The 24,030-nt window shown below is 47.4% G+C and overlaps 8 protein-coding genes across 8 annotated transcripts; 4 read left to right on the top strand and 4 right to left on the bottom strand.

The window, feature by feature from the left end:
- Positions 1-137: 137 nt before the first annotated feature.
- PV09_06125 (uncharacterized protein) lies at positions 138-2,697 on the top strand. Its single transcript, XM_016359721.1, has 2 exons — positions 138-1,463; positions 1,517-2,697. The coding sequence occupies exons 1-2, from the start codon at positions 241-243 to the stop codon at positions 2,232-2,234; spliced, it is 1,941 nt and encodes a 646-aa protein (XP_016212557.1). The 5' UTR covers positions 138-240; the 3' UTR covers positions 2,235-2,697.
- A 93-nt stretch (positions 2,698-2,790) lies between these two features.
- PV09_06124 (uncharacterized protein) lies at positions 2,791-4,187 on the top strand. The gene is made up of 4 exons (XM_016359720.1): positions 2,791-2,843; positions 2,904-3,033; positions 3,085-3,242; positions 3,310-4,187. Exons 2-4 carry the CDS (start codon positions 2,928-2,930, stop codon positions 3,970-3,972), a joined length of 927 nt encoding a protein of 308 aa, XP_016212556.1. The 5' UTR covers positions 2,791-2,843; positions 2,904-2,927; the 3' UTR covers positions 3,973-4,187.
- A 133-nt stretch (positions 4,188-4,320) lies between these two features.
- Positions 4,321-6,043, top strand: PV09_06123 (uncharacterized protein). Its single transcript, XM_016359719.1, has 2 exons — positions 4,321-4,560; positions 4,705-6,043. The coding sequence occupies exons 1-2, from the start codon at positions 4,409-4,411 to the stop codon at positions 5,897-5,899; spliced, it is 1,347 nt and encodes a 448-aa protein (XP_016212555.1). The 5' UTR covers positions 4,321-4,408; the 3' UTR covers positions 5,900-6,043.
- Positions 5,844-11,065, bottom strand: PV09_06122 (uncharacterized protein). Its single transcript, XM_016359718.1, has 3 exons — positions 9,482-11,065; positions 7,086-9,429; positions 5,844-7,032 (listed from the first exon to the last, which is right to left on the bottom strand). The coding sequence occupies exons 1-3, from the start codon at positions 10,416-10,418 to the stop codon at positions 6,003-6,005; spliced, it is 4,311 nt and encodes a 1,436-aa protein (XP_016212554.1). The 5' UTR covers positions 10,419-11,065; the 3' UTR covers positions 5,844-6,002.
- A 116-nt stretch (positions 11,066-11,181) lies between these two features.
- PV09_06121 (uncharacterized protein) lies at positions 11,182-12,831 on the top strand. The gene is made up of 2 exons (XM_016359717.1): positions 11,182-11,445; positions 11,599-12,831. The coding sequence occupies exons 1-2, from the start codon at positions 11,220-11,222 to the stop codon at positions 12,663-12,665; spliced, it is 1,293 nt and encodes a 430-aa protein (XP_016212553.1). The 5' UTR covers positions 11,182-11,219; the 3' UTR covers positions 12,666-12,831.
- A 608-nt stretch (positions 12,832-13,439) lies between these two features.
- Positions 13,440-15,191, bottom strand: PV09_06120 (uncharacterized protein). Its single transcript, XM_016359716.1, has one exon. It carries the CDS (start codon positions 15,161-15,163, stop codon positions 13,670-13,672), a length of 1,494 nt encoding a protein of 497 aa, XP_016212552.1. The 5' UTR covers positions 15,164-15,191; the 3' UTR covers positions 13,440-13,669.
- A 640-nt stretch (positions 15,192-15,831) lies between these two features.
- PV09_06119 (uncharacterized protein) lies at positions 15,832-17,208 on the bottom strand. The gene has a single exon (XM_016359715.1). The coding sequence runs from the start codon at positions 17,136-17,138 to the stop codon at positions 15,927-15,929; it is 1,212 nt and encodes a 403-aa protein (XP_016212551.1). The 5' UTR covers positions 17,139-17,208; the 3' UTR covers positions 15,832-15,926.
- Positions 17,209-19,225: 2,017 nt separating this feature from the next.
- PV09_06118 (uncharacterized protein) lies at positions 19,226-23,943 on the bottom strand (the record flags this gene model as incomplete). The annotated part of the gene is made up of 3 exons (XM_016359714.1): positions 23,418-23,943; positions 23,267-23,367; positions 19,226-20,125 (listed from the first exon to the last, which is right to left on the bottom strand). Exons 1-3 carry the CDS (start codon positions 23,845-23,847, stop codon positions 19,226-19,228), a joined length of 1,431 nt encoding a protein of 476 aa, XP_016212550.1. The 5' UTR covers positions 23,848-23,943.
- Positions 23,944-24,030: the final 87 nt, after the last annotated feature.

Below are 24,030 nucleotides of genomic sequence, written 5' to 3'. Positions count from 1 at the left end.
GTTTGCCCGCGCCCAAGTTCCAGGGTTCTCACGGAGCCTAACCCAATTTGGTGTCCGCGCTTCGGACAAGCCCTTGCAACGCGACCATGCCTCAAACGTGGGATGGTGATACGATTGATGTACCCGAGTCCGAGGGAGACCGTTTGAGAACTAGACACGTTTTATGGCAAAGGCAATCTGCCCAGTCGGGTGATTCTCCATTTCTACGCAGGATGAAGACGCCCACATCAACCACGCGACATGGAGCGAACCGTGGTAACTGTGTCGGACGTAACCTTCTCTTATAATGGAGTAGATTTATCTCTAAAAGATTTGAACCTTGGCCTGCTTGGTCTTTTCGGTGTTACGTTGTGGTGGTGGCTGTGGACGATGAGAGACGCTCGTGATAGCACTCGGACAGCAGACCTTCTCGTCTTAATCGGACTGATCGCATGGCATTGGTACCTGCGACACCATCATTACCTTCTGCTCAAGACCTTGGCTTGCATGGCCGTCTTAAAACTATGCCACAATTATGTCAAAAATACCTCTGATCCCCCACCGAAAGGCGAAGCACCTTTGATCATCCCGAGCTGGACAAGCCATACGAGGTTCTTTCCGCAGAAGCATTCTTTCGGTTACTCAATTCTGCAAGTCGCTTTACCCGTTGGCTCCGAGGGCCGATTTGGTCAACTCCTTTCAGTCGGTAATGTACAAAAGAAGGGATGGTATCACGTCCAAGCTTCAGACTACCTCCATCGGACCTCAGATGACCAAACACTGTACGGGAAACTTAAGGCATATCTACAGTCCCATGATGTCGAAGATTCAGAATGGGATCACGCTTATTTGATCACGGCACCCCGGTTCATGGGCTATTCGTTCAATCCTGTCAGCTTTTGGTACATCTATACTGCGGACAACGTTCTCACCATGATGATTCTTGAGGTGAATAATACATTTGGCGAACGCCGCATGTATCTGCTTCACGCAAAAGATTCGGGAGAGCAGAACGAAGACAGTGATGTTAACAACCTCACCACATCAACCGACGACTCCTTCCATCACCCTCCATGTTTGAGTAAGTCAGACGGGAAATTCAGAAACTCGTGGGCGAAGGACTTTCATGTCTCGCCGTTCAGTTCGAGGAAAGGCTGCTACATGCTCACAGCGAATGATCCATTTCACCGTGAAAAGGAGGGAGAATCAATAGATTTGAACAATACGATCACTCTCAAATCGTCAAAAGACCATGTTAAGCTCGTGGCGAGGATAGTTTCGGTCGGTCATTCAATCAACCCTCTGACAAGCACCTGGTACGAAACTATCAGGTTTGTCATGTCCTGGTTCTTGGTCGGATTCTTGACCTTCCCGCGCATTTTGAAAGAGGCCGCAGTATTATTCTGGGCGAAAGGACTGCATGTATGGTACAGGCCCGAGGTTCTGCCATCAAGCATTGGCCGTGAAGAAGAACCCATTGAAGCGTAAGTTTCCCAAATTCTTTCATTTTAGCCATTGATAACCAACCAAATCTCAGAGGACTGGCCCCATTTTTCGAGACCTATCTCAAACATATAGTTGCACAACACACGAAGCCGATAAATGTCATCTACACGTCGAATATACGTGGGAAATCACCATGTACATACTCCAACGTCCACGTAGACGAGCAGTCTCAAGCATCCTCCTCCAAGCTTGAGCTCCGCGTCCTTAGCCCAGCCTTTTTTGCACGTTTTATGCACTACGCGCATTCAACTGAGGCTTTCGACCGCGAATGCGTATTTACCGATGAAAAGAATCGCACGATATGGGTTTCACGACCCGAACTGTTATACGACTTGTTAAAGCAGGATCCATGCTCCTCACGCGCAAGGACCGAGTCTTTAAATCCCGTGCAGAGATTCAAGTGGAATATACACGTAATGCTACGGTGTGCTCCTGCAGATCCAGCGTACCCATTCTCTGGAGCAGCGACGCAGAAAAGAGAAGACATTAGAAAGAAAACCTTGTCACCTTTGGATCATTATGTGCTTACATATATGAGAGCTGATGCTTCCAGCTACAGAAGATTGTGTGCAAGATTGTTTCTAGCACAGAGAGTAGCATTTGGATTCGTGCAGGTTGTTGACCTGGTAGATGTCGCCGTAAGGGCAATGTTGATTTGGAAGGGTGTCTCCAACCTGAGTTGGACTGCTGGCTGGATTACGAGCTACGCTTGGCTAATGAGCGTACATTTGTGGGCGTTTATGAAATAGCAGATGAGCTACTTGCAACATGTGCCGTCTAGATCTATAGAGAAGACCGTAACTGTGACAATATTGAATATTGGCACTTCCTCACGGTTAACTTTCCAGGATGATATCGATGTTGACACGCTATGGCTCTAAATTTAACAACCCCATGAAGCCGTAGGCGTTTCTTCAGAATTAAGAGGTCGACTGATAACAACGTTCGCAAGGAGAATATTTTGTAGTGCCGAGCGATTCTGCGAGTGAGAGCAGTGCCGAAGAATCTGGTCAAAACCAGACAACGTCTGGGTGAAATTATTTCCATGTTACCATGGTTCACGGAAAGGGAACAGCGGAGTCACGGCAAGCAAATCATGAGAAAGAATCAGATATCGATAACGAATAGACAATCAGAGTTCTTTGGAAGCGGCAAACATAGCAAGGCAAGAAATCGCTGATGCTAAAATCTTCTTTTCCGATAAATTCATACTTGAGTTAGTCTAGAAATAAGGCTGCAGTCAAATTTCAAGGATGATTTCTCTAAACTTACACTGTCTACTCTGTGTATCTGGCTGAACTTTTCTTTTTCTCGGCCATTTGTTCGGACGATGAGGGAAAAGCCCTTCCACTGATATTGTAAGTATGCACGCCCATCAATGTCTTCTCCGTGAGCATATCGCTCACGTGCTGTGCTAGTCACACATCTGCTTCAAATGCCCAATGATAATGGAAAGCATTTGTCTGCGATGCTTGAGAGCCTGGTCCTCGTCAGGACGGCCGCATGTCGTTGGAATCGATAAGAGATCCTGCGCCAAGTGTGCTTATGGTCAGTAGACCCTTGTTTGTCGAGCTTCTCCGGTGATCTCATGCATCGCAGACTTGGAGAATAAAGCGCGGCTCGCGCTCGACGGCCTTCTCGATGCCAATCCATCATCCATTGTTATGGCCAAATTCCCAGAAGTCCAAGGCGGTGGCTCGCTGATTCTCGCTTGGCAAGTACGGAACAAACATGTTTTGGTTATAGGCGGCGGCGAGGTACCCACTGCGTCCAATTTTTTTTTTCCCGCGCCAAACGGCTGCTTACACTGTAGGGAATGAATAGGTCGCTGCCGGTCGCATTCTCAACGTCCTCAATGCAGACGCCCGTGTGACGGTTATATGCCCGTCATCAGGCCTTAACCCGGAGGTTGCCTACCGTATATCCCAAAACCAGATCACACACATCGACCGCACCTTCGAGCCCTCAGATCTCGATGGCGACGTGTCGATGGTGCTATGCGCCGTCGACGACCCCGCAGCTTCATCGGAAATTTATCAGCTATGCAAGCAGCGCCGCATACCTGCAAACATTGCCGACGTGCCTCCCGAATGCGATTTCTACTTCGGAAGCGTGCACAGAGACGGCCCGTTGCAGATCATGATCAGCACGAATGGCAATGGCCCCAAATTGGCGAACATAGTGCGTAGACGGATTGCTAGCATGCTCCCGAAAAACGCTGGCGACGCTGTAACGAAGGTTGGTCAGCTAAGGCGGAAGCTGAGGAAGCTTGCGCCTGAGCCTGAAGAAGGCCCGAAGAGGATGCAGTGGATGTCGAAGGTATGCGAGAAGTGGAGTTTGGATGACTTGTGCGCTATGACGGACGATGATATGGAAAAGCTGCTTGAGTATTACAAGCCAGGAACGGTACCCAGACTGGATCAATTGAGGATAGATGAGGAGTCCGTGGTGTACACGTTTGATGGCTCCTTCGGATGGTCAGTCTAGCTTCGTGGCTGATCATGCTACTGGGCTACGAATATAGATGAAGAATGAGACGCTGCGCCGTGTTAGATATAAACTATCGTATACGCTACTGATGCTCTTGAGATCTATGCAAGGTTTGCTTCATCTATGCTCGGAACGATCAGGCAGCCGGCGTGTCCCTGAGGCTCATGGTCGTAGTATCTAATCACGACCTTGGTTTGATCTCCGAAGTCTGCATGCAATTTGGCATCCTGAACTCAGTGAACTCAGCGTGCAAAATTGATGCCTCGAAGCACGTGATCTTTACCTTGAACGATCAACTTCATAGCTTGGAAGAGCCTTCCGCATGCATACTATACATTTTGCTACAGAGATATTTTCTAAGATGAGGCTGCGTCAACAATAGGCGCCTGCTCTTTGGCCATGATAAAGACTGCATCCCGCTCGCGCATAGACGATGTCGTCGTCGAAGACCTCTGCGGCCTTTAAGGCTCCAAAGTACGATCAACCGATCAACTTCCAGGACCTCGCACGGGTTAATAAAAGCTTTCGCGACTGTCTTGCAAGCAACCATGGCGTACTCAACTTCAAGAATGCGGAACACCTCCGGTATGTACCATGCGACTCATCGGTTTGCTCTCCGAGGTTTCATGATTTTATGCGACGCACCGCCGTCCAAACGAAGGCCCTTCCTGATCGAAAAAAATAAAGAATAAGAAGGAGAAAAGAATTAAACTAATTAGATTCGTTTAGATGTTTAACGAAAGCTCTTCTACTTCGTGACTTCAAGCTGCAGTTGTATCTACCGGAGAACAGACTTTGCCCGCCTGTGCCCATCCGTTGGCTGTACGTGCAATGGGTGCAGTCATTGCTTGACAGTACAGCTCCCAATGCTGTGCCTTCTGCCGGAATCGTTGGTCTCGACATCGGGGTTGGAGCCTCATGCATATATCCCCTCCTTGCATGCGCCTCGAGTCCGAAGTGGTGCATGTACGGAACCGAAATTGACGACACAAACTATCAGCATGCCATTCACAACGTGTCCGCCAACTTGCTTGACTCTAGAATCAATTTGCTGAAAACGGATCCTCAAGGCCCGTTGATTCCGCTTGATGTACTCGGTGTTGAGATGCTAGATTTCACAATGTGCAACCCGCCTTTCTTTGCGACAAGGGAAGAAGCGGACAGTACTTTCTTGAAGGGGCAACAGCCATACGCAGCTTGCACGGGGGCCGATGTGGAAATGATAACGGAGGGTGGGGAGGTAGCGTATGTGAAGCGTATCATAGCCGAATCTGTTCAGCTTAAGGATAAAGTGCGATGGTATACCGTGCAGCTTGGAAAGCTGAGTTCGCTCCAGACTCTGGTTCCGGAATTGAAGAAATCCGGATGCCACAATTGGGCCGTCAGCGTGCTGCAACCTTCTGGCCACACGGTGCGGTGGGTTCTTGGGTGGAGTTGGATGTCCTGGCGCGCTCCTGATCATGTGGGTCGACATAAGAGCCTGGTTGGCACGCACTTGCAAATGGAGCCAAATGAGCTCGTCGTCTGCGATGCGCTGGATAAAGACGCTTTTTCGGTCATAATGGAATTGCTTAAAGGCCTTCCCCTGAGCGTTGCGATCATCAAGGACTTCGACGACAAAAACGCTTCTAATACACGGGCGATCAGGATATGCACCAACTCATCAGTCTGGTCTCGAAGTGAGCGAAGAAAAAGGCAGCGTGCCAAGCAGCTGGCGAAAGAAGATGAAGATGCCGCTCTCGAGAATGATGTCATACAGAGAGAAGAATTTACGACTTGGATTACCATCGAGATCAAAAAAGCTTTCGATAACGTTTCTGGAACAGCAAGCTCGGCAGTCAAAGCACGTTGGCTCAAAGGAGATGATCGTTCAATGTTTGAATCATTTTGTGGCATGTTGAAAACAAGAATCAGTTCGAAGTGAATTTAACGGTACAAGTTCATTTTTCAATTGCGGCAGCAAACGCTGTCACTGGCGTCAAACCATCCTGATATTGCCGGAACAACTGCATCCAGGGCTAATTTGTTCATAATACAGGTCTCATGACTTCCTCCAGCCAATTGATGCATCTATCTATCATCTGCTCTTGATCCTGTTCACTTGTCGTTTCAACTGGCCCAAGATGCCTCTGAACAAGTTCTCGGAACTTCTTCCACTTCATGTGCCTCTGGTTGCCTACGTATCGACTTTCTTCCTTCCAGTTCGCTACGCCCTCTCTGTTTAACATTTCACACAAATTTACGCGGCCATTCTTACCAAGAAAGCAATCCAACAGATCGCCGTTTATGCCGTATTGATCTCTCCTTTTCCGCTCACCGACGGCACCTGGTACAAATTCTGGGTCGATAATAACATTTTGCATAGGCCAAGCCAGCACTGCCTCATCGCTGTCAGCGGTATGCATATCTGTATCTCGGGGTCCGATAGACTGTTGCTCAAGGTGAAGAATGTTAATTTGATTCTCCACTTCGTTCCATCGTACGAGGTTCTCCAAAAATTTGAAGAGTAAACGCGCCTCGTCTGTCAAGATGGTGAAATGGTAAACTGTGCCGTCTGCTGTTGCACCAATGATATCATCTCTGAGCACACCCTGTACTGCAGTGTCGCGATTATACCACGGCGCTCGAACATTAGCCGATGTGAATTTGACAACACATTGAGGCACCGAAAGCTCGAATATGGTCGATGCGGCTCTCCTCCAGGTCCGCGATTTCGGAATTTCAAGTGCATAGATTTGACCGTCTTTATCAGAGCCAAGGAGAATACTCAACACTTTATCATCTTTTTCTCTTTGACTTTGACTGGTGGTGGGGAAAGATGCTGTTGGCTCCACTGATCTCCACTGAATATCCAGTACGGTATGTGTAATACCTTGACGGGACACATCATCAGTGAGCAACTCAACGAGTTCGAATTTCTCTTCACCCTGCACTTCCTTGGCCTCGTATGCAAATGCAATTGTCGAATTGATCGACGTTGTGACAAAGATATGAAGACCTACGACAGTGATGTGAACAGCTGTACTTCGGAGTTCTTTCTTGCAGACACGAGACCACCTTCATTCGTTGTTAGTCACAGATTCCTTTATCCGTTTGTACGATCTACTGACTTGTTTGTTGTAGATAGTGTATACACAGAAAGTATGTGATCATGTGCAACGATGACCTTGGTCTCATCCAAGTTAGCAAGAGCCCGTACAGGCTGATCAATTTCCTTTATGCCTTTCAACTCCAATTTGACTGTCCCGTTACTGCTTTTACGTGCAGCGAAGAACCAGAGTCTACCGGTCTTATCTCGCTTATGTCCATCATTAAGAATTATTGGTTTGCCTTTTTTAATGCTCGTGCCGGCTAACAGGTACTCGTACGTTTTACCATCACGCTTGAAAACCCATTCACAGGCACTAAGTATCCGCTCAGACGGAGCGAAGTCTACCTGTGTCATCTTCTCATTCCATAGCTCCTCTTGAGGAGTTACATTCTCATTACTGTGGGACGGTATAATGCTAAGAAAGCCTCGGGTGACGCGCTTCCCTTGCCATGATGGCTCTGGAACTTTGGCATGTGGTCGATGTTCATATTTTACGCCAGCAACAATGTTTGCTTTTAATTTTTTCGAGTAGAATAGCTTTGTCGGAGTTCCAGATATGTCGTGGGGTGGCATGTCGGGAATGGAGCTTGGCATATACTTTCTCAGGGGCAGCCGTCGAGGTAAAGTCCTGCGCTCGAACAACAGCCTCGCGAAGATCAAATTCTGGCCATCGTGACACGCTATTGTAATCTCGAATCCAGGATTATTGGTGGTCTCGTTAATTGGTAAAGTCACGATGGCGGCGAGAGCCTTTTGCTGGAATGAGGTGTCATTTTCATCCGTGAAGATTATACTTGTAAACAGCATAACAGGGCTCGAAATTTCCTTATGAGTAATGGAAATTACCTCCTCGTCGCAGATAACGAACGCACGATCAAGTGAGCTGGTATCTGAACTGACAACAACCGGTCCATGGCCAATGCGATAGCTTTCGCGCTCTCCAAATCGAGGTATTCCCGCAGAAGTGTTCAAATGAACACAAATCAACTGACCATCTCGTGTGCCGCACGCCACAGTTTTCTCAAGTTGAGGCTGTATGCCATTGTCATATCTCTTCAGCAGAACTTGCATGCTTTGTACGACAAGATCGTGAACGTCGACGACCATGCTGCTTTGCTCTCGTGGGGTGTTACATGGTCTTCCGTCCTCGCTTAGTTGCAATATCATTAACTTAGGTTCTCGAGTCGCGATGATGGCGTACAGGTCTACGCCGTGTTGAAACATTGTTAACGCTGTGATTTCACTGCTAGTAATTGCCACCTCTCCATGAAGAGCGAGATGGCATGATTCTTGTCCTACCTCAAAGACTTCCAGGTGGGAAGACCAGGAGTGCTGCCTCGAAGCCACGACAAGAAAATTCCCGTAACAAACAGCTGCTGTAATATGACTGCTAGAAGTGTAGTGTTTAAAATTCGGTTCCAAATCCATCTCTTCATCCTTGGTAAGTCTTTGCAAAGTAATATTTGTCTCGGTAACCAGTACAATAGTCCCATTGAGAGTGATGGCAGCAAAGACTGTGTTTCGATCATTTTCAAGCGTAATCGTACTTTCCTCAAGCTGTCCATCAGTGGATAAGCAGACGGCTGTAGTTCGGTCCGGATATGAGGTGACTAAGTGAACGAGCTCTCCCGCTGGATCCTGGAGCACCCATAGACCATTTGCCCCGACAAATGATTCATCCAGCTGCGTCAGATCAGCAATAGATGAGATTCGTGCCTCGTTTCCAATTCTTAACTCGCTGAGGGCGCCAAAGGGTTGACGTCCTGTCGTTGCCAAAATTGCAGACCTGCCAAATCCCTTATTTCCTTCATCAACATGGAGATCCATAATCGGCGCCCAGTCCGGGAGGGTGGCCTGTTTAACGAGTTCCATCTGTTCATGCCTCGTCATCGACTCAGCATTTTTATTTCTCACCAAGTTCAAACCCATCGACGCGAATTCGCCGGGACTCATGTCACCTGTTGCGATCACATAGTCTGGCGTGTTTCGCCTCGGGTTGAAGCTCGCGAATGCAGAGCCAACATGACAACCCAGCTCACCCGAATTACCGACCACGCCGTAGGGACCTGTGCGACCCTGGGTCCGTTCATAGTGTCGGATCGCGCCGTCCTCACGGATTAGAAAGAAGAATTCTCCCTTGTGTGATGGTGCTCTGCTTGGGCGGGACCATGCTGTAAAGTGGGGTCGCCGTTTCGAGTTGGCAGGGTGAGCCGGTTCAGATTCCCAGTTCGACTTTTTGTTGATAATGTTCATCACACGGGGAGAACCGGATAATATGTCTATGAACAGGTTGATTGTTGAGCCGTGCACGAGAAGGAATTCTGGCGTGTGTGCCATAGGAATGATCATGTTGCACAAAGAACCTTGGTACCAACATTAAAAAGCGGAAAATAATGTCTGAAGCAAGTCACCTACCTGGTTCTAGGTATAAGGGCTTGGACTCGACAACAGCCCGGTAACGTGGTCCGTCATGATGATTCCAGGTGAAGCATGACAGAGCATGTCTTCTGCCGACAGCTGAAACAATGATCATGACCACGTCATTCGAAGTCTCGCCGGGGTTCAGAAACTCGACAGCAATAATGCAGCCAGGTATTTTGAAAATTCTTTCCTGGCGAATTGGATTCCACTCATCCTTGTTCGACGCTATCCGTGCCGCCAAATCTCGACTGCTATAATTATTGTACACGACCACATGGTCAAATGGGGCAACAACGGCAAATGCCCGTGAGAATGGGTCTACCGCTATTTTGAAGCCCGGTGATGATGCATGGTACTCTGGGAGAGGCAATGGTATCAATTTTGATTTGAAGTTGATATATTCCCCTTCGGTAGTCGAATCAAGATCCGGTGTAAGAAGTTGCAGAAAGCCCGAGCTGAGTGCCACCACTAGTACCTGTATGGGGAATTCCGGATGCTCCTGTTCAGGCACGCCAGAGTGGAACATAAGGTCGACAATGCCAGGCATAGGGCTTCCCTCACGCCACAGTTGGGATACGCGGGGTCGGCCAAGCAGAGCCACAGACCTGATGTGATCGTTGATGTACGGTATCGTCTTGCGATGTCTAAGGCAGTAGTCAACCTTGGCGTCAGGAATGACTTCTTTGATATGTATGTAGTTCTCGCCAACGAATAACAGCTGCATGTTGGCACCATGCAGAAAACGCGCGGGTATTATCCACTTGATCATGGAACTAGGTATCAATGTGCGACTGAGGATACCAATTCCGGGTGGCGCTCGTTGCCTTTGCACGCTGTTGTCGTCAGGGGAATTCAGTCGGCGCTCTCGTTCCAGGAGCTGCTCGATAGACAGTCTTGTGGTCCCATGACCATTGGCCAACTCGAACGCCATAGTTGCTTCTCGATCAGAAGGACACTTCCAGGGTGGCTCGGTTTCCAATCGATTGAAGCTATGGATTGAAAATTTTTGGAGTTATCCAGACAACAGCAAAAGCAGGCTTGGGGAGGAAATCCGCGGGTCTAGCGAGACAAGAAAGGACTGTTCGCGCGAATGCTGGAAAGAGAAGATCGCTGTGTCTTGGAATTTACATTGGGCAGACAAGTCCCAAGCATCACTAGCAAGTAGCCGATCCGGTCTGATTGGCACATACCTTCATACCGAAAACGTTGATGTTCGCAATAGCTTCATGAATGTGATCGAAAAACAGTGCGGGTCTGGGCACCTAGCAAAAGTGCTGTCATTCATGCAGCAAAACAGCCGATTCATCAAGACCGCAAATGGCATCTAGCACGAGTTCTTTACAGGCGAGAATCAAGCACACGATCTGTGCAGTGCTTGCATGTGCAAAGACGCCCAAGGGTGTACAGCATGATCCTTTTGAGTCAGTTCTACCAGTGACGGAGAGTGGAGAAACTCCGGATTTATCCTGCGCTCTCTCGGTTGCCTATTGCGTTAGAACACATGAATTCCAAAATGCAGAGACCCCGATAGGACTGTGCAGATTTTTATGGACGTCAAGGATTGCTTGATGATGTGGAATAGAATGGCGTGAGAAATTCATGCTCACATTCTGTAACTGCGTTACCTTCATGGTCACGCTATGCCATATTGGGGCCTCCGCAAGCTGCTGAAACAAAGCACATCACCACGCTCTGTAGCGTGCTGTCGTGAGCTGCACCATGTAGCAATAACATGGCCGCTGACGAAGCTGGCAATGTCTTGTCTTCCGCGACGCTCAAGCCGTCCTTGAATCTGAATCCCATGGATGTGCCTCACAACGAAAGCTCAGAGAACGTAAAGATCAAGGCCAAACGCGAGCGTATTCTCTCAGCCTGTGAGACTAAGAACCTCGACTTGCTCATCGAGCTGGCCTCGGAGGACGGTGGCTTCTTAAGTGACGATATACGGCAGAAGGCTTGTATGTAGCCCGCAGTCTTTCCCCGCCCGTACTATTCCATCAATCACGTCAACCTGCGAGTAGAAGTTCGACAATTGTGCCTCCAACTGCGCGCTTGAGTAGCTCGGTGCACGGCCAAGAAGCTCAACTCACAGACTAACAGTGTCCTGGCAGGGCCAATACTTCTCGGTTCGGATCATGTCTCGACAGCAGCGGAGACAGAAGCGCCGTGGGAAACCCTCCCTCCCCATCGCGACGAGGAACAAGTTCGACTAGATGTTCACAGATCCTTCATATACTATCCTAGTAACGAGACGGACAAACAGCTCGATGCTCGGCGTGTAGATCTCGAGGCTCTCATCGTGTCCACTCTGCGCCGCCATCCCTCGTTATGCTACTTTCAAGGCTACCACGACATCTGCCAGGTGTTTCTCTTAGTGAACGGCCTCCCTTCTTGCTACTCGCTTGTCCGCCGTCTCTCTATGCTGCGCATTCGAGATTTCATGCTGCCCAAGCTTTCGGCCTCGGTATCGCATCTGCGGCTGCTTCCTGCAATTCTATACGCTGCGGATAGGCCAATCTACGCTATCCTGCCCGCGAATCCGTTCTACGGGCTTTCGCACGTCCTGACCCTCTACGCGCATGACATCCATTCATACAGCGATATAGCTCGCTTGTTTGACTTCCTTCTCGCACGCGAAGCGGTGATGAGCATCTATCTATTCGCGGTGATAATAATTTCAAAAAGAGAGATGCTCTTGGAGTACATGGCCGATGAACCCGACGAGAACATTCTAGCGGTGGTGTTACAGAAGTTGCCGCAAGATATTGATATTGAGGGTATGATTTGCCAGGCAATCAAACTTTACGAGCAGTTTCCCCCGGCAAGCCTACCGTTCAAGACGTGGAAGATGGTGTCAGACAACAGCGTGCTGAAAACAACAATAGACCGGAAGGCATTGCGCGACCAGACCTTGCAAGAGGGACAGGTCTGGTTTGACAATCATGCGGAGGAGATCCGCAGAGAGGAATTTAGGGCGAAAGTGGTAATGACCCTAAAGAACAAACTGTCCAAGTACCGGCGGCCGGCTCTATTCACGTTGTCCGTTGCCGTGTGCGCTTTGGCGCTATGGGCCGGTAAGAACAAAAGCTCTCCCTTTGGTGGGCTCGTGAATAGGATGTGGGATGTCTCAACCCTCGGAAAATACATCGACTTTGTTGGTCGATATAGAGAATTGTGACAGAAATGACTGCATCAGGAGGGTGTTTAGAACATTTGTCTTTCGAGAATCATCAGAAGATTCTGAACATAAACATATATAGGCATAGAGATACCAATCAAGCCAGCTAGACGCGGTTTATAACGGTAAATATTAACTGATGAATACTACTGAAAGTACTGTCCAATTTTCTTCCAACATAGCATGGTATTTGCTGGATTTATCAGCAAGGGATTTGTGATACTGTGATTCCATACAAAATACCTTCTCATTTACCATACGCACAGTAAATACTGCTATAGTGGTAAATTCCAATGCAAGTACCTAAATCGACACGTTCTGCGTAAAGTAGTACATGTGGGCAGGCTTCAGAAATGCCCCAGTCCGTTTATTCATTAACGATCCTGTTTGACTGAGAATCAACCTCCGCTCACAATTCACTTCGCCTTCAACGTCCTTACCAAAAACCTGCAAGAATGGCATAGTGGAGCCCAAAACTCGCGGGAGCAGCTCCACCGATGAATGAATCTGCAGAGAGGTATGCTTCTGGAAGGATGGCAAATGTGTGTGAGATCTATGTTCTCCATAAATACATGGCGAACCTACGAGAACGTAGAATTCGGTGATCAAGATTTAAAGTTCATGCTTGAGACACCCAATCAACAGCATCTCGAGGTTTACAGGGAATATCTCCAAGAGAGACATCGTGCGTTTGGAGACCCCTGAATGCGAAAGTCAACTGAGCTCAGTCACTCAGTGTTTCCATGGTCTTGTGATGTAAATCGTGTCAATTTTCGCTCACTGTCGTTCTTAAGCTCTTTAAGCACTTCTTTGTAACATTGCATCAAAGGTGGATAACAGGATTAAGCTTGGAAATTGCTCAAAATCATCAATGACAATAGTTCATTCAGGCCCAAGTCGTCATCTCGGCTGCGCTTGCTACGAGATCATTTACAACTTCAATATTAAAACAACGCTTGCAACGCCTCCTTTCATTCCGTCCGTCCATTACGCGTTATCAATACTTACTCCTCGTGTTTAACCTCCAATGCAGGGTCGTCTAGATGCTTCAACAAAAAACTCCGCTTGAAGTACGTGTTTGGATGTAAAATCGTGTCCAAGTCTGCTTCTTTCCATAGCTTTTCCTCCTTGACTCGCTTCAGCTCTTTCTTATGCACATGCTCAAATACTCTGTTACATGCGACGTGGTACCTTTGTCCGCTGACGAGCTCCTTGACATCCTTGACTACGTCTCTGTCAGAAATCCCCGTGCTCTGTAGAAGTGACACCAGATTATCGGGTGAGAATGTGCGGTAAGGGCACCCATGTTGTTGACCACCCGACGGTAGAGGCTCCGTTAAGAGCTTCTGACACGAGTAAGGTGTGTATCCCCTGCCCCGTCTATTCGCATCTCCGCCAACGTCACCATACGCATGTCTAATGTTATACTTGTACTCCTTGTTGAACTTCTCGTCCGTCATTAGTCGAAAAGAACGTCTCCAGAAGATGATGCAATCTTCGAGGGAGAGTCCGAGGCCCTTAAGGAACAGGGTATATTGCAAACGACCATAGTGCTTTAAATGCGCGTTCGTGCGCAAAGTAGTGTGGAGATTGGACATACAAAGCGGGAAATGTTGCGCTAGCTTGTCAATGTTGGCTGCGTTAGGCTGCATATTGGAGGGTAGGGAGGAGGAGGAATCATAACCTGCATCCGGTGTAGTAAAGGACCTCGAGAGATGCGCTAGAATCGGCGAAAGGCGGTCGTCCTCGTCAAGGCGAGGCAAAGCTCGTGCCGTCATCTCCAAAGCTTGATCAAGTCTCTTCGTGTATTCCGTCACAACTAGGGACATTTGTTCGCGTTGAGGAACGTATGCCAGCCCAGCTTTGAGATACACTTTTCGTTGCTCAACCAGATCTGGAACTTGTTCCCAGTCGATCTTGAACCACTCTGGTTTTTCGTCCTTCCTAAACGGACCGGTAGCATTGATGAGTTTTGTGTAGAGCTCTTCTTTTTCTGAATCGCTGACCGTGTCCCAAGTAAAATCTAGTGAGTTGATGAATGCTCTTCTCTCTGAGGAGTCATCCTGTTTGTAACGGAGTCTGAACAGCATTGTTTCAAGTCGAGAAAAGCGTCTTCGAAGGTCTTCTGTAGCAGAGAATGCGAGACGAAGAATGAAGTGGGAGTAGTGATCTTTCTTGCGCTCCTCCTGGAGATTTGAACTCTGTGAGCTGTTGGAGTGTAGCGGCAGGTGCTTGTCGAGGATGGGTGTCATGTAAGCGAGAGTCTCCTCTGGAGTTTTATTACGAAATGTGCACATCTCTAGTTCCGAGAGCACTTTCAATCGTGATATCGCCCATTCCTCAAATTGTTCGAGCGATATCTCGGCGGTCGGTGGGAGAGTGTAGAAGTTAAGGCGATGCGCGTAGTTCTTCGATTCCCATTCCGGCGCATTTTTGCTGAACTGCTGTTTCCGAGGTTCTAGGCGCCTCTTAGCACCAAATCTCTGCGCGGAAATCATGTTGCTCTGAGATAAGAAAGACTCGAGGCAAAACTGTGGTGTTGAACGCGTCAAAGGCGCGTCGCGACGGATGAAGGTCCGACATCGGCGGAAACCGCGATGATATTATGTAAGCCGCTCACCATCGTCGGTCCTTCAAATCCATGAGGCGTTCCTTATGCTGGATTGCACGTGAACTACGCCGGCTGCGGATCTGATTATGTTGTCTTTCCTGTATGTTCATGCTCATAGAAGACGCTTGTGTCTATATCAATCATAAAATCTGCTTTGGACGTTGTGTCCCCAATCAAGAAGCAAGGGGTTTCGAAAAGTTTTCTGAGGGCCTACGATGATATTTGACGCGTTGAGAGTGATCAGAACTTATCACGTGGTGTGCTCTCAGACTAGGCTTTTGATTGGTATAGGAGAGGCTGTAAATATGCTTCTTGACGTTTTCGCACCTAAAGTGAAAGCTTGTGTAACACCTGGACGAATGCTTCACATATCTCTCCATGTTAAGGCGTCAGCCAGTCTCCATGTCATTCTCAAATTTGGTTTGAAAGTATGAGAAAATTCGTCCTATAAACCGTTGAACTGTCAAGTCTTACCACGGCCGGCCGGATTTCTCTCGTCTTTGCCAATAGGACGAAAGGGAGGGTTGGAAGAAAACTTGACCGTTTTGACTTGGTGGAGAACGAATAAAAGAGCCAATATACATTCGACGCTAAATTATACTTGATTTTGGAATAGAATTCTCGAAGTCAATCATTTTTCTCAATGCACCTCACCCACTCGGTCCAGACTTGCTCCTCTTCTCGTTCTTCTCGTGGCGATTCTCGTGGCGATCGCCTTTTCTTTTCTTCCCGACTCTGGAGGTGCCGCCCATTTCAACGTCGTCATCATCATCTCCTTGGCCTTTCCATACCCTTACCGCGCCGTCTTCGCCACACGTGTACACGACTTTGGCACCGTCAGTGATAAGCACGTCCCTGACAAGCTCTTCTCCGTGACCACCCGACAATCGTATCTTCGACCCCTCAGAGGATTTTGCCTTCCATTTCCGTGTGTCGGTTGGATCCGAAGTTTTGTTCTTGAACCTGATCAGGTCGAGCCATTTTTCCGTGTGGTTGCCAACGGCTAGATATGGTTTCGAGCCTGCCTGGTACATATTTACGACATACTCGCAGCTGAACTGCTCTCTGACATCACCCAGGGAGCATGGTGCTGGGTCCTTTGTGTCTAAGTCAGGATTTTGAAAGGCATAGAAAGCAAGAGTCTCGTCGGTCCCAAGAGTGAATATGTCCCCGTCTATCATCCCAGCATGCTGAAGTGCAGACGCGGATTTGATGACCTGAAATAACGCTTCGTCCTCCTCGATAAATGCAGTATTGAAAATGTTGACCATGCCGTCTGTGCCGGCGGAAAGGAGCAGCGTGTTTGTTTCTCCAACAGCGGGAAGAAACCTGAGCTCTGTGACTGTGTCGTTGTGGCTTTCTTCGTATTTCATTTTGATATTTCCAGGCATGCGCATATCCCAGCCAAATATGCTAACATCTCCAGGCGCATTTCCTTCCAGTTCGGTTCCGGCCACGACTGCTTGCATTTCGGCATTGCAATCAAGTGCTGAGAGAGGCTCACTAGAGGGGACAGACAACTCGACTACCTTATTTCCTGATCTCATGTCCCACCCACGCACGATTCCGTCGCGACCACATGTCATGAAGCTGTTGCATTGGCTACCTGGGTGGGCATATCGTTTGATCGAGGTAATGCTCTTGTGGGCATTCTTGATAACATTCACAGTCTTCAAACGCTCGGGATCCAGACTCCTTATTGAGTCATCCGAACTTATGACGACTAAGTAATCTGATCCGCTCAAAATTGGAAATGATTGCGAGCGGATATCTTGCTGCACGACACTGGAAGTGATGTTATATATGTACGAGTTAGCTGGTAAGCCCAGGACAGACTCGGCATTGGAGTGATACGTCTTCATGTCCGCTATTATGCTCACAAAAGGTACCGCCTTGTATCTTGATCATGAACGGTTGTTGCGATACTAGCGTCCCAAACGACGTGCAAGAAAAATCATGTCTTGTGAAAACCAGCCATTTTCGTAAATGTGGGGCGCGGCGAGTGTGGTACAGGACGTCTTCGCAATCAACCTCAACGCCATTGCACGCAGCTTACATGCCTCCATGAATAGGATTACCGTCATTATCTTTTCAGTCGAGATCAGAATTCGAATTTGTCATCATACAAATTATCAAAGCCTTTTTTTTTAAAAAAAAAAAAAGCTTATTTCGTTGACTTTCACAACAAAGTCTGGAACTGCTTGTTGACCGTCAACTTGTCTCACGTTAGATATTCAGCTATACCATATCTCTCACTGTTACGGAAGAAACTTTTCGAGCAGCCTTTGGACAAAATCTAGACGCCCAAAGCTCGATCAACCATTCCTGACCAAGTTAAGAGCGTGATGTCGGCTGTGGTCAATTATATCGGCAAGATCCTCTGCCAAACGACAAACGCATATGTTTAGTTCGTGGTCAGAAGATCTCATAATCTTTCCTTTGAATTCTGGTACAGCCGAGCAAACAGTTGCCTGGTCTTCCGACCTGTAATAGTCTTAGGCTCGGACAAATTACTTAAAGCTGCAAACATTAACCGCATTTGCGGGTTCAGGTGTCGCCTCGACGTGGATCAGCTTCCTAAAGCACCTCTCGTTGATTCCGCCGTCTTCTTGTACTACATTTTCGCTTGCATGTGTTGAGCATAAAACAGTCCTTGCTTAATCTTTTTGGATCAGCCACGAAGCCGCTGATCCGTAAATCTGGTTTCGCGAAATGAGTCGATAGACACAGTATCCTGCCTACCATTATCTATTCCTCTTATGACGTTATTTTGTCAATGTGATCAGAGTAATGCAGAGACAGGTTCTGAAGTAAGTAATTCCTGAAGCTTATGTATCACGTGTTGTAAGCTGATCCATCGATGTTTGAGCTAGCCTAGTCCGACTACGTACTCGCCCAATGGAGCTACTTGTTCCGTAATTGCATCCTGATAATCGACCACGAAATAACATAGACGAACAATATGGGCGTCCATGTGACTTAACACAAGTTATCACACTCAACATGCTTTTTTCGCAAGCTTCGAAAGGCGAGCTTTGCCTCACAGCATTAGATCAAGCTCCACGGCGATAGCCTGCGATCCCTTTCACCATCATGGATCAAGAAGAACTGCAGTGTAGCGTCTACACGAACCGTTTCAATATCGCATGAGTATTCTCGAAATGGCTGGTAATTTTCGCCTAAAGGCACCGGAAGACTCTCAAAATCGGCGTCAAAACGACTCGCGATATCACAGAGGACGGTAACTTTGTCGATAAGCCGATTCGGACTATATGCCTCCTCACATTGTAAGATTCTCACGCCTAAAGAACCATTAGTTGGTGCTTTTTCCAACGGCTGCACAAACGGGAAACTTGACAGATTCCAGGACCTCAATGTCTTGACCTTTGTGAACATACCAAGTCATCTGATTCGATGCCCAATAACCGTCGTAGAACCAACATCAGTACTGGTCTTTCTTTTCATGTATTCCTTCAACGAAGGGTTGGTCGATAGTAATGCCGTAGCTGAATCGGGAAATGCGCCATCGCACAACGTTATGTGCCGCGCGAAAGACTGCGCCGCGACAAATCGCTGTCTATCTTGGGAATCGCTTAGCCAAATGGTTCGCCGTCATTAAGGTAATAACTTACGGCTCTTTGCCAGTTGGCTGTAAAACTTCGATCCCGGTCTTTTCGTGCTCCTTGGATAATACGTTGAACAGATGTTCGCAAGAGCCAAAGCCGCCTACAAGCCTGTTCCATGTCAAGATCAGCCTAGAATATCGTGAACATGGACATACCTTTGGCTTCTTCTTTTCCTTGATTTGGATTTGCTTGATCTGGTCATTTATCAAGTTACAAACCCTGCGAGTTGCGCGACTAAAAACCTTCCTAATGTTGTCGCTATGTCATGACAGTTAGCGCATATCTGGTTTAAAACCACGTTCAACTTAGGTGCTGAATTAGATCTATCCATGACCCATCTGTGCCGCATTTCTACAGTCATTCTTTCGATGTGGTCTGAAATGTCTAACGATATCTAGGGGGAGTTGACACGTCCAATTCTTGTCTGCATCACCGTCAAATGCACGCTTGATTCCGAACTCCCACTCATCGTTCATGAATTTGACTTTAATCGAGTGGCTTACTTTTTCCCATATTTCTGGACCAATTGGAGACATAATGTGGGCTTGAAAGATTTCGTCAACGAAAGTACCGCCTCCAAGATTCCCTTTTCCCTCTACGCTCTCATATAATGTCAACGGGTCAGTGTCTGTGACTTTATAGCTGATCAGATCTGTAGTACCACCAGCGATGTCGCAAACAATGCATATGTCACCTTTTTTAATACTATTGCTGTTTTGAAGTTCGTTCAGTATGGCTAGAGCTGCAGCCTCGGATTCTGAAATAAAATTCAACGTTGTCTTTCCGCATTCTCTGTGTTTCAGAATGCCAGCCATACTAGCGGCATTATACATTTTTTGATGAGCACACGGCTTCCAAATCGTCGGTACAGTGAGAATGATCTTGAATGGCAATCCATCGATAGACCCTGATCCTCGGGCTTGTTTCATACGAATATGTGTCCTCCCAAAGCAGGGAAAGGTCGTCTGCCACAGCTTCTCTGGACTGGTACCGAGCCTTTTCAATTTCATTTTGGCATTCTCTAAATATGGCGACTTCTGAATATCGTCTTGGAGATCTTCATCTCTAAGAAGAAGGAGCTTGAACCCTCTAATTGCGTTTTCATCCTCCGTGATTGCGTGGCCCCAGTATCTGGTTTTGCCTTTGTAGTACAAGGCCGTCAGAGCTTTCGCATCGTCTCGAATGTGGGAGTATGGTCCTACCTCCGGTACTCTAATTCGTGACTATATGCGCGTTGTCTGGATCTGCGCTCTGTGCCCAAGCAACGGCCGAATAGCTGACTCTCAGTTAACATGGGCCGCAATGAACGAGTTCATTAGAGTCGCACGTTGTGCCAAAATCAATACCAATATAGATTCATCGTTTCTAAGTCGAATTAGAGGATTTTGATCTTCAGAAATGCACTCCAAGACGGCGTAGCTGCTTCGAGAACGCAGGCTAGGCTGAGTTAAGCTAACACTACGGTACGCGGATTGGCTGTACGGCGAAGTGACGGATTCTTCCATGCTGAAACCAAGAGGACTTTAGGGAATATTCTAGTCGAGACTAGATTAGAAAGTGATATAAAAATTTTTTTCCTACTTCATTGCACAAATCTCTTGTATTTCAATTTATCTTCGTTGCAAGAAGTAGTTCTACAGCCTTGCAGGTGGCCGCCCACCTTTGAACTCAAATCGGGCAAACTAGAGACCTAACATTCATAGAAAGCCACGTCAACCATTCGTGATCGGAGTCGCACCACCGATCGCTTGCGATCATGGCTGATTCTTGATGCAGATGTCCGGCTTCAGTTTTAGGGATGGGAATCGCACTAGAACTAGTTCTAGAGTAAGGTTGCCAAGCATCAGCGATCCCTAGAACTAGAACTAGAATAGTTCCAACGCCAAGCATCTCAGCCTGATCCTCCAATGCACACATGATATGAACACGCCCCATGACCATGTCATGCATAGGCCACGCTATCAGCCTGATTTTGAATCCATAAAGGAAAATTTATTGAACATGAAGGCTAGTAGAGAGTTTCAGAGATTACAATACATAACCTCAGTTAGAATATTGTAGGGATAAGGCTAAACGGAAGATACGATCAAGACCTTCAGCCTGATTCCGAATCCATGCAGCAAAAATACATTGGATGTAGTAGAGGATTTCAGAGACTGCGGCACACAGCCCGGTCAGAATATTTAGTTGCAAGGCTGAAAACACACAATAAAACCCCCAATCTCTCGTCGATCCATGATTCTTCACCGATCTTGAGTCCTACATGGCGCAGACTCCAGTTTCATTCGATTAGAAAGACCTGCCACCTAGCCCCTTGTGTGAGCGAGAGAGGTCCTTGGATAGGCATCCAGACAAAACGACAGAAATATGCACTTTGCAGTCGGAAAGAATGACTGGATTGATCACGAGGCTGCCGCGATTTCTTTCCACAGCCTATGCTAGCTTACATCTCTAAATTTCCAGAGTCTACAATTCCGTCCGCGACTATTTCTGTGTCAGGAATGAACGAAAATGGCACAGGGTCGATTGATGGCTGAAATAAAAGATCTGCGTCAAACCTCGAAAAGCAACGTCTGTGTCAGCAACGATCGAAAATGATACAGTATCAATTGATGACTGTGACGAAGGATCTCCGTCAAATTTCGAGGAAGGCAGAAAGTCTCCAGATGAGAAGGAGATGATTGACATGAAGCACGATCTCAAGAGCTCATGCTCTTGAATCAAAGTTTGGAGAATGAGAAGCAGGAAGTACTCGACAAGTGGAGCCATGTCGCAGAAGAAATCCTCAAGAGAAAGGCTGATTGTGACTACAACCACGACGAGAGTTTCTTTCTTACCGAGTGGGGAACGCTGTCGTATCATATAGAGAACTGCGCTCAAAAGTCCTTTGGTGAAAAGCCTCAGTCCAACCCGGAAGTAAGATTGTGGAACCCCAATATCTCTTCTCTGCGAAGATCAACAGAGGAATATGCGAAATACCTACTGGAGGATGAGCTTCGACCCCTCATTATGCAAGCCTTGATATGAACTTCCTATGCGAAGAGATTTTCTCAGTGGGCAAACCGGTATCTTCCAGTAAATTGGCTGGAAAGGAGATGGACTTGCTTCAGTCGCTTGCCCAGGTCTTGAGACCTGTTACGTGGGATCCGATTGTCAAAAACCAGAAGACCCAAGACTAACAGCACGCAGCCGATTTCACGACATCCTCAAAAAGCCTGCGCAATTACCACCGCTGGAGAGCGAATACTGCCGGGTTGATTCACAGCTTAATCAAGTTGGACGAGAAGAAAAAGAAGTTTGCCATCTGGTCGAGCGAGATGATGGCCGAGACAATGAAGCCGTGGAGTGTCGAGTCTCCAGTCTCCTTTAAGAAGTATTTAGGCCAGATCGTAACTTGAGCCGTCAAAATCGACGCGGAAATGCAGAAGCAGACTGCGCAATCCTATGTGGAAACGCGGAAACGGGCTTCGTGACAATCGAGTGACCGAGAACGGGCGCCGGGCAGGTCAGCTGCGACAACCGTGTTCTTCGATGCTTGGAAGATGGAAGTTTTTCGAAGAGTGTCTTGGAATTCAACATGGCCGCGGTCCCATATTGCTTGTTGTATGCCCGGCCTTGATAAAGTCAGGAAACGCAGACGGAGAAAATTACGACCTGTGTTCGGCTATCGCAAAGGCATCCGTGGTTGAGTGGCGACGTTCACCAACAAAACGCTCGGCATCAACCATGGGCAATAACACTCGATAATGACCAACAGAACCAAGTTATTACACAGATAGAAAGTTCGATGCCAGCCGTTCCTAATGTTAGCCATCAGCCACTGCTACGATCAGCGTAGAATTTCACCGAGATTTCCGATTGACAGATGTATTTGAGCAAGGAAAGGTCAAGTTCTTATGCAACTTTCATTAAAAAACTCTTGAACTCGTTCTTCACAATGATCGCGATATCAACACATTGAGCCAAATTAGAAGAAGCGAGTCCGAGCAGGACCTGACAAATATTGCTTTTGACGTAAGCCAGAAGATAGCGAGCGACACATAAGCGACCATCAAAAAGAAGTGCAACAACAATAAAACGATGAGAACTTTCCTCGCAGCACAAGTTTCTAGAAACGCACGTTTAGTAATCACTGCGGTGGCCAAAAGGACAATGACCGCAACATCTTTAGGGCCAACACAGCTTATGAATAAATAGTCCTGGAGCCTTGCCAGGTTGCTGGACAGGTGTGCGCGGAGAAGCGAGATTGTTATCAGGATTTGCCAGAGACCCAGAACTCTCATTAAAATCGAAACCACCTTCAACGGTTTTGTCTGGACAAGTTGGTGATGCGCGCTAAGCGACTGGGATTCAATCTGACTAACGTTAGGCTGAGGTGGTACTCGCCTTTCGATAGCCCAAGGACAGTTAACTATTTGCTGAGCAGTGTGGAGCTGATCATCTCCGACCGCTAATTTCTTATACGCTGTCAAAAATGTCAGAACAAGCATTGAACTCTCTTATATCTATACTCACCGTTTGTAAGACAGCTAGATCCAATTGTTGAAGGATCGAGCAAACCGTTGACAGGCGTTGTAGCAACGGCTGTAGCACAAATATCAGGTCTACCAGAATCGGAAACGGTCTTTAAAGAACCTGCATCCAGGGGCTCATCAACTAGGACGCCGTTCCTATCCTCAGCAAGGCTAGATTCATCCTCACTCTCAGTGGTCATAAAGTCTTCATGAACAAGACAACGCGGCCCAGCGAGAAGTGGATCAGAAAACCACGCGCCAATGCCCACAACCGCATTTTTAATTGCGGCTTGATGTCCGGAGAAAGGAAGGCTATCATTGCTGACACTTGGGGATTCGTCTTCTCCAGACCCTGGCTTTTCCTCTGCAACAGATGCGCGATTATGCGAACTTTCGAGACGGAGGCCCTCAAATTTTGTCAAAAAAGCCATTACGTCTTCATGGATAGCTTGGTTTTCTAGAGTGACGATGCTTCGCTCGCTCAAGCGATATTCAGGAGCTGATACCGACTGGTCGACTTCTATTGCCTGCTAAGTAGATCAAAACGCGATCATTGAAGAAATACAGGGCTATTGTACTTGCGGAGGTGACATTTTGATGATTCTGACGAAAAA

This window comes from Verruconis gallopava (genome assembly GCF_000836295.1).
Source record: "Verruconis gallopava strain CBS 43764 unplaced genomic scaffold supercont1.20, whole genome shotgun sequence".
Lineage (NCBI taxonomy): Eukaryota > Fungi > Ascomycota > Dothideomycetes > Venturiales > Sympoventuriaceae > Verruconis > Verruconis gallopava.
The sequence above is the reverse complement of the archived record's forward strand: the minus strand, read 5'-3'. Positions and strand labels throughout refer to the sequence as shown.

Coding starts and splice junctions, on each gene's coding strand:
- PV09_06125 (XM_016359721.1), top strand. CDS start 241: ATGGAGCGAACCGTGGTAACTGTGTCGGACGTAACCTTCTCTTATAAT. Junction 1,464..1,516: donor GAAGAAGAACCCATTGAAGC/GTAAGTTTCCCA, acceptor ACCAAATCTCAG/AGGACTGGCCCCATTTTTCG.
- PV09_06124 (XM_016359720.1), top strand. CDS start 2,928: ATGATAATGGAAAGCATTTGTCTGCGATGCTTGAGAGCCTGGTCCTCG. Junction 3,034..3,084: donor CTGCGCCAAGTGTGCTTATG/GTCAGTAGACCC, acceptor CATGCATCGCAG/ACTTGGAGAATAAAGCGCGG. Junction 3,243..3,309: donor TGGTTATAGGCGGCGGCGAG/GTACCCACTGCG, acceptor GGGAATGAATAG/GTCGCTGCCGGTCGCATTCT.
- PV09_06123 (XM_016359719.1), top strand. CDS start 4,409: ATGTCGTCGTCGAAGACCTCTGCGGCCTTTAAGGCTCCAAAGTACGAT. Junction 4,561..4,704: donor AAGAATGCGGAACACCTCCG/GTATGTACCATG, acceptor AGATTCGTTTAG/ATGTTTAACGAAAGCTCTTC.
- PV09_06122 (XM_016359718.1), bottom strand. CDS start 10,418: ATGGCGTTCGAGTTGGCCAATGGTCATGGGACCACAAGACTGTCTATC. Junction 9,430..9,481: donor GCCCTTATACCTAGAACCAG/GTAGGTGACTTG, acceptor GTTGGTACCAAG/GTTCTTTGTGCAACATGATC. Junction 7,033..7,085: donor ACACTATCTACAACAAACAA/GTCAGTAGATCG, acceptor CAACGAATGAAG/GTGGTCTCGTGTCTGCAAGA.
- PV09_06121 (XM_016359717.1), top strand. CDS start 11,220: ATGGCCGCTGACGAAGCTGGCAATGTCTTGTCTTCCGCGACGCTCAAG. Junction 11,446..11,598: donor CGATATACGGCAGAAGGCTT/GTATGTAGCCCG, acceptor GTGTCCTGGCAG/GGCCAATACTTCTCGGTTCG.
- PV09_06120 (XM_016359716.1), bottom strand. CDS start 15,163: ATGATTTCCGCGCAGAGATTTGGTGCTAAGAGGCGCCTAGAACCTCGG.
- PV09_06119 (XM_016359715.1), bottom strand. CDS start 17,138: ATGAAGACGTATCACTCCAATGCCGAGTCTGTCCTGGGCTTACCAGCT.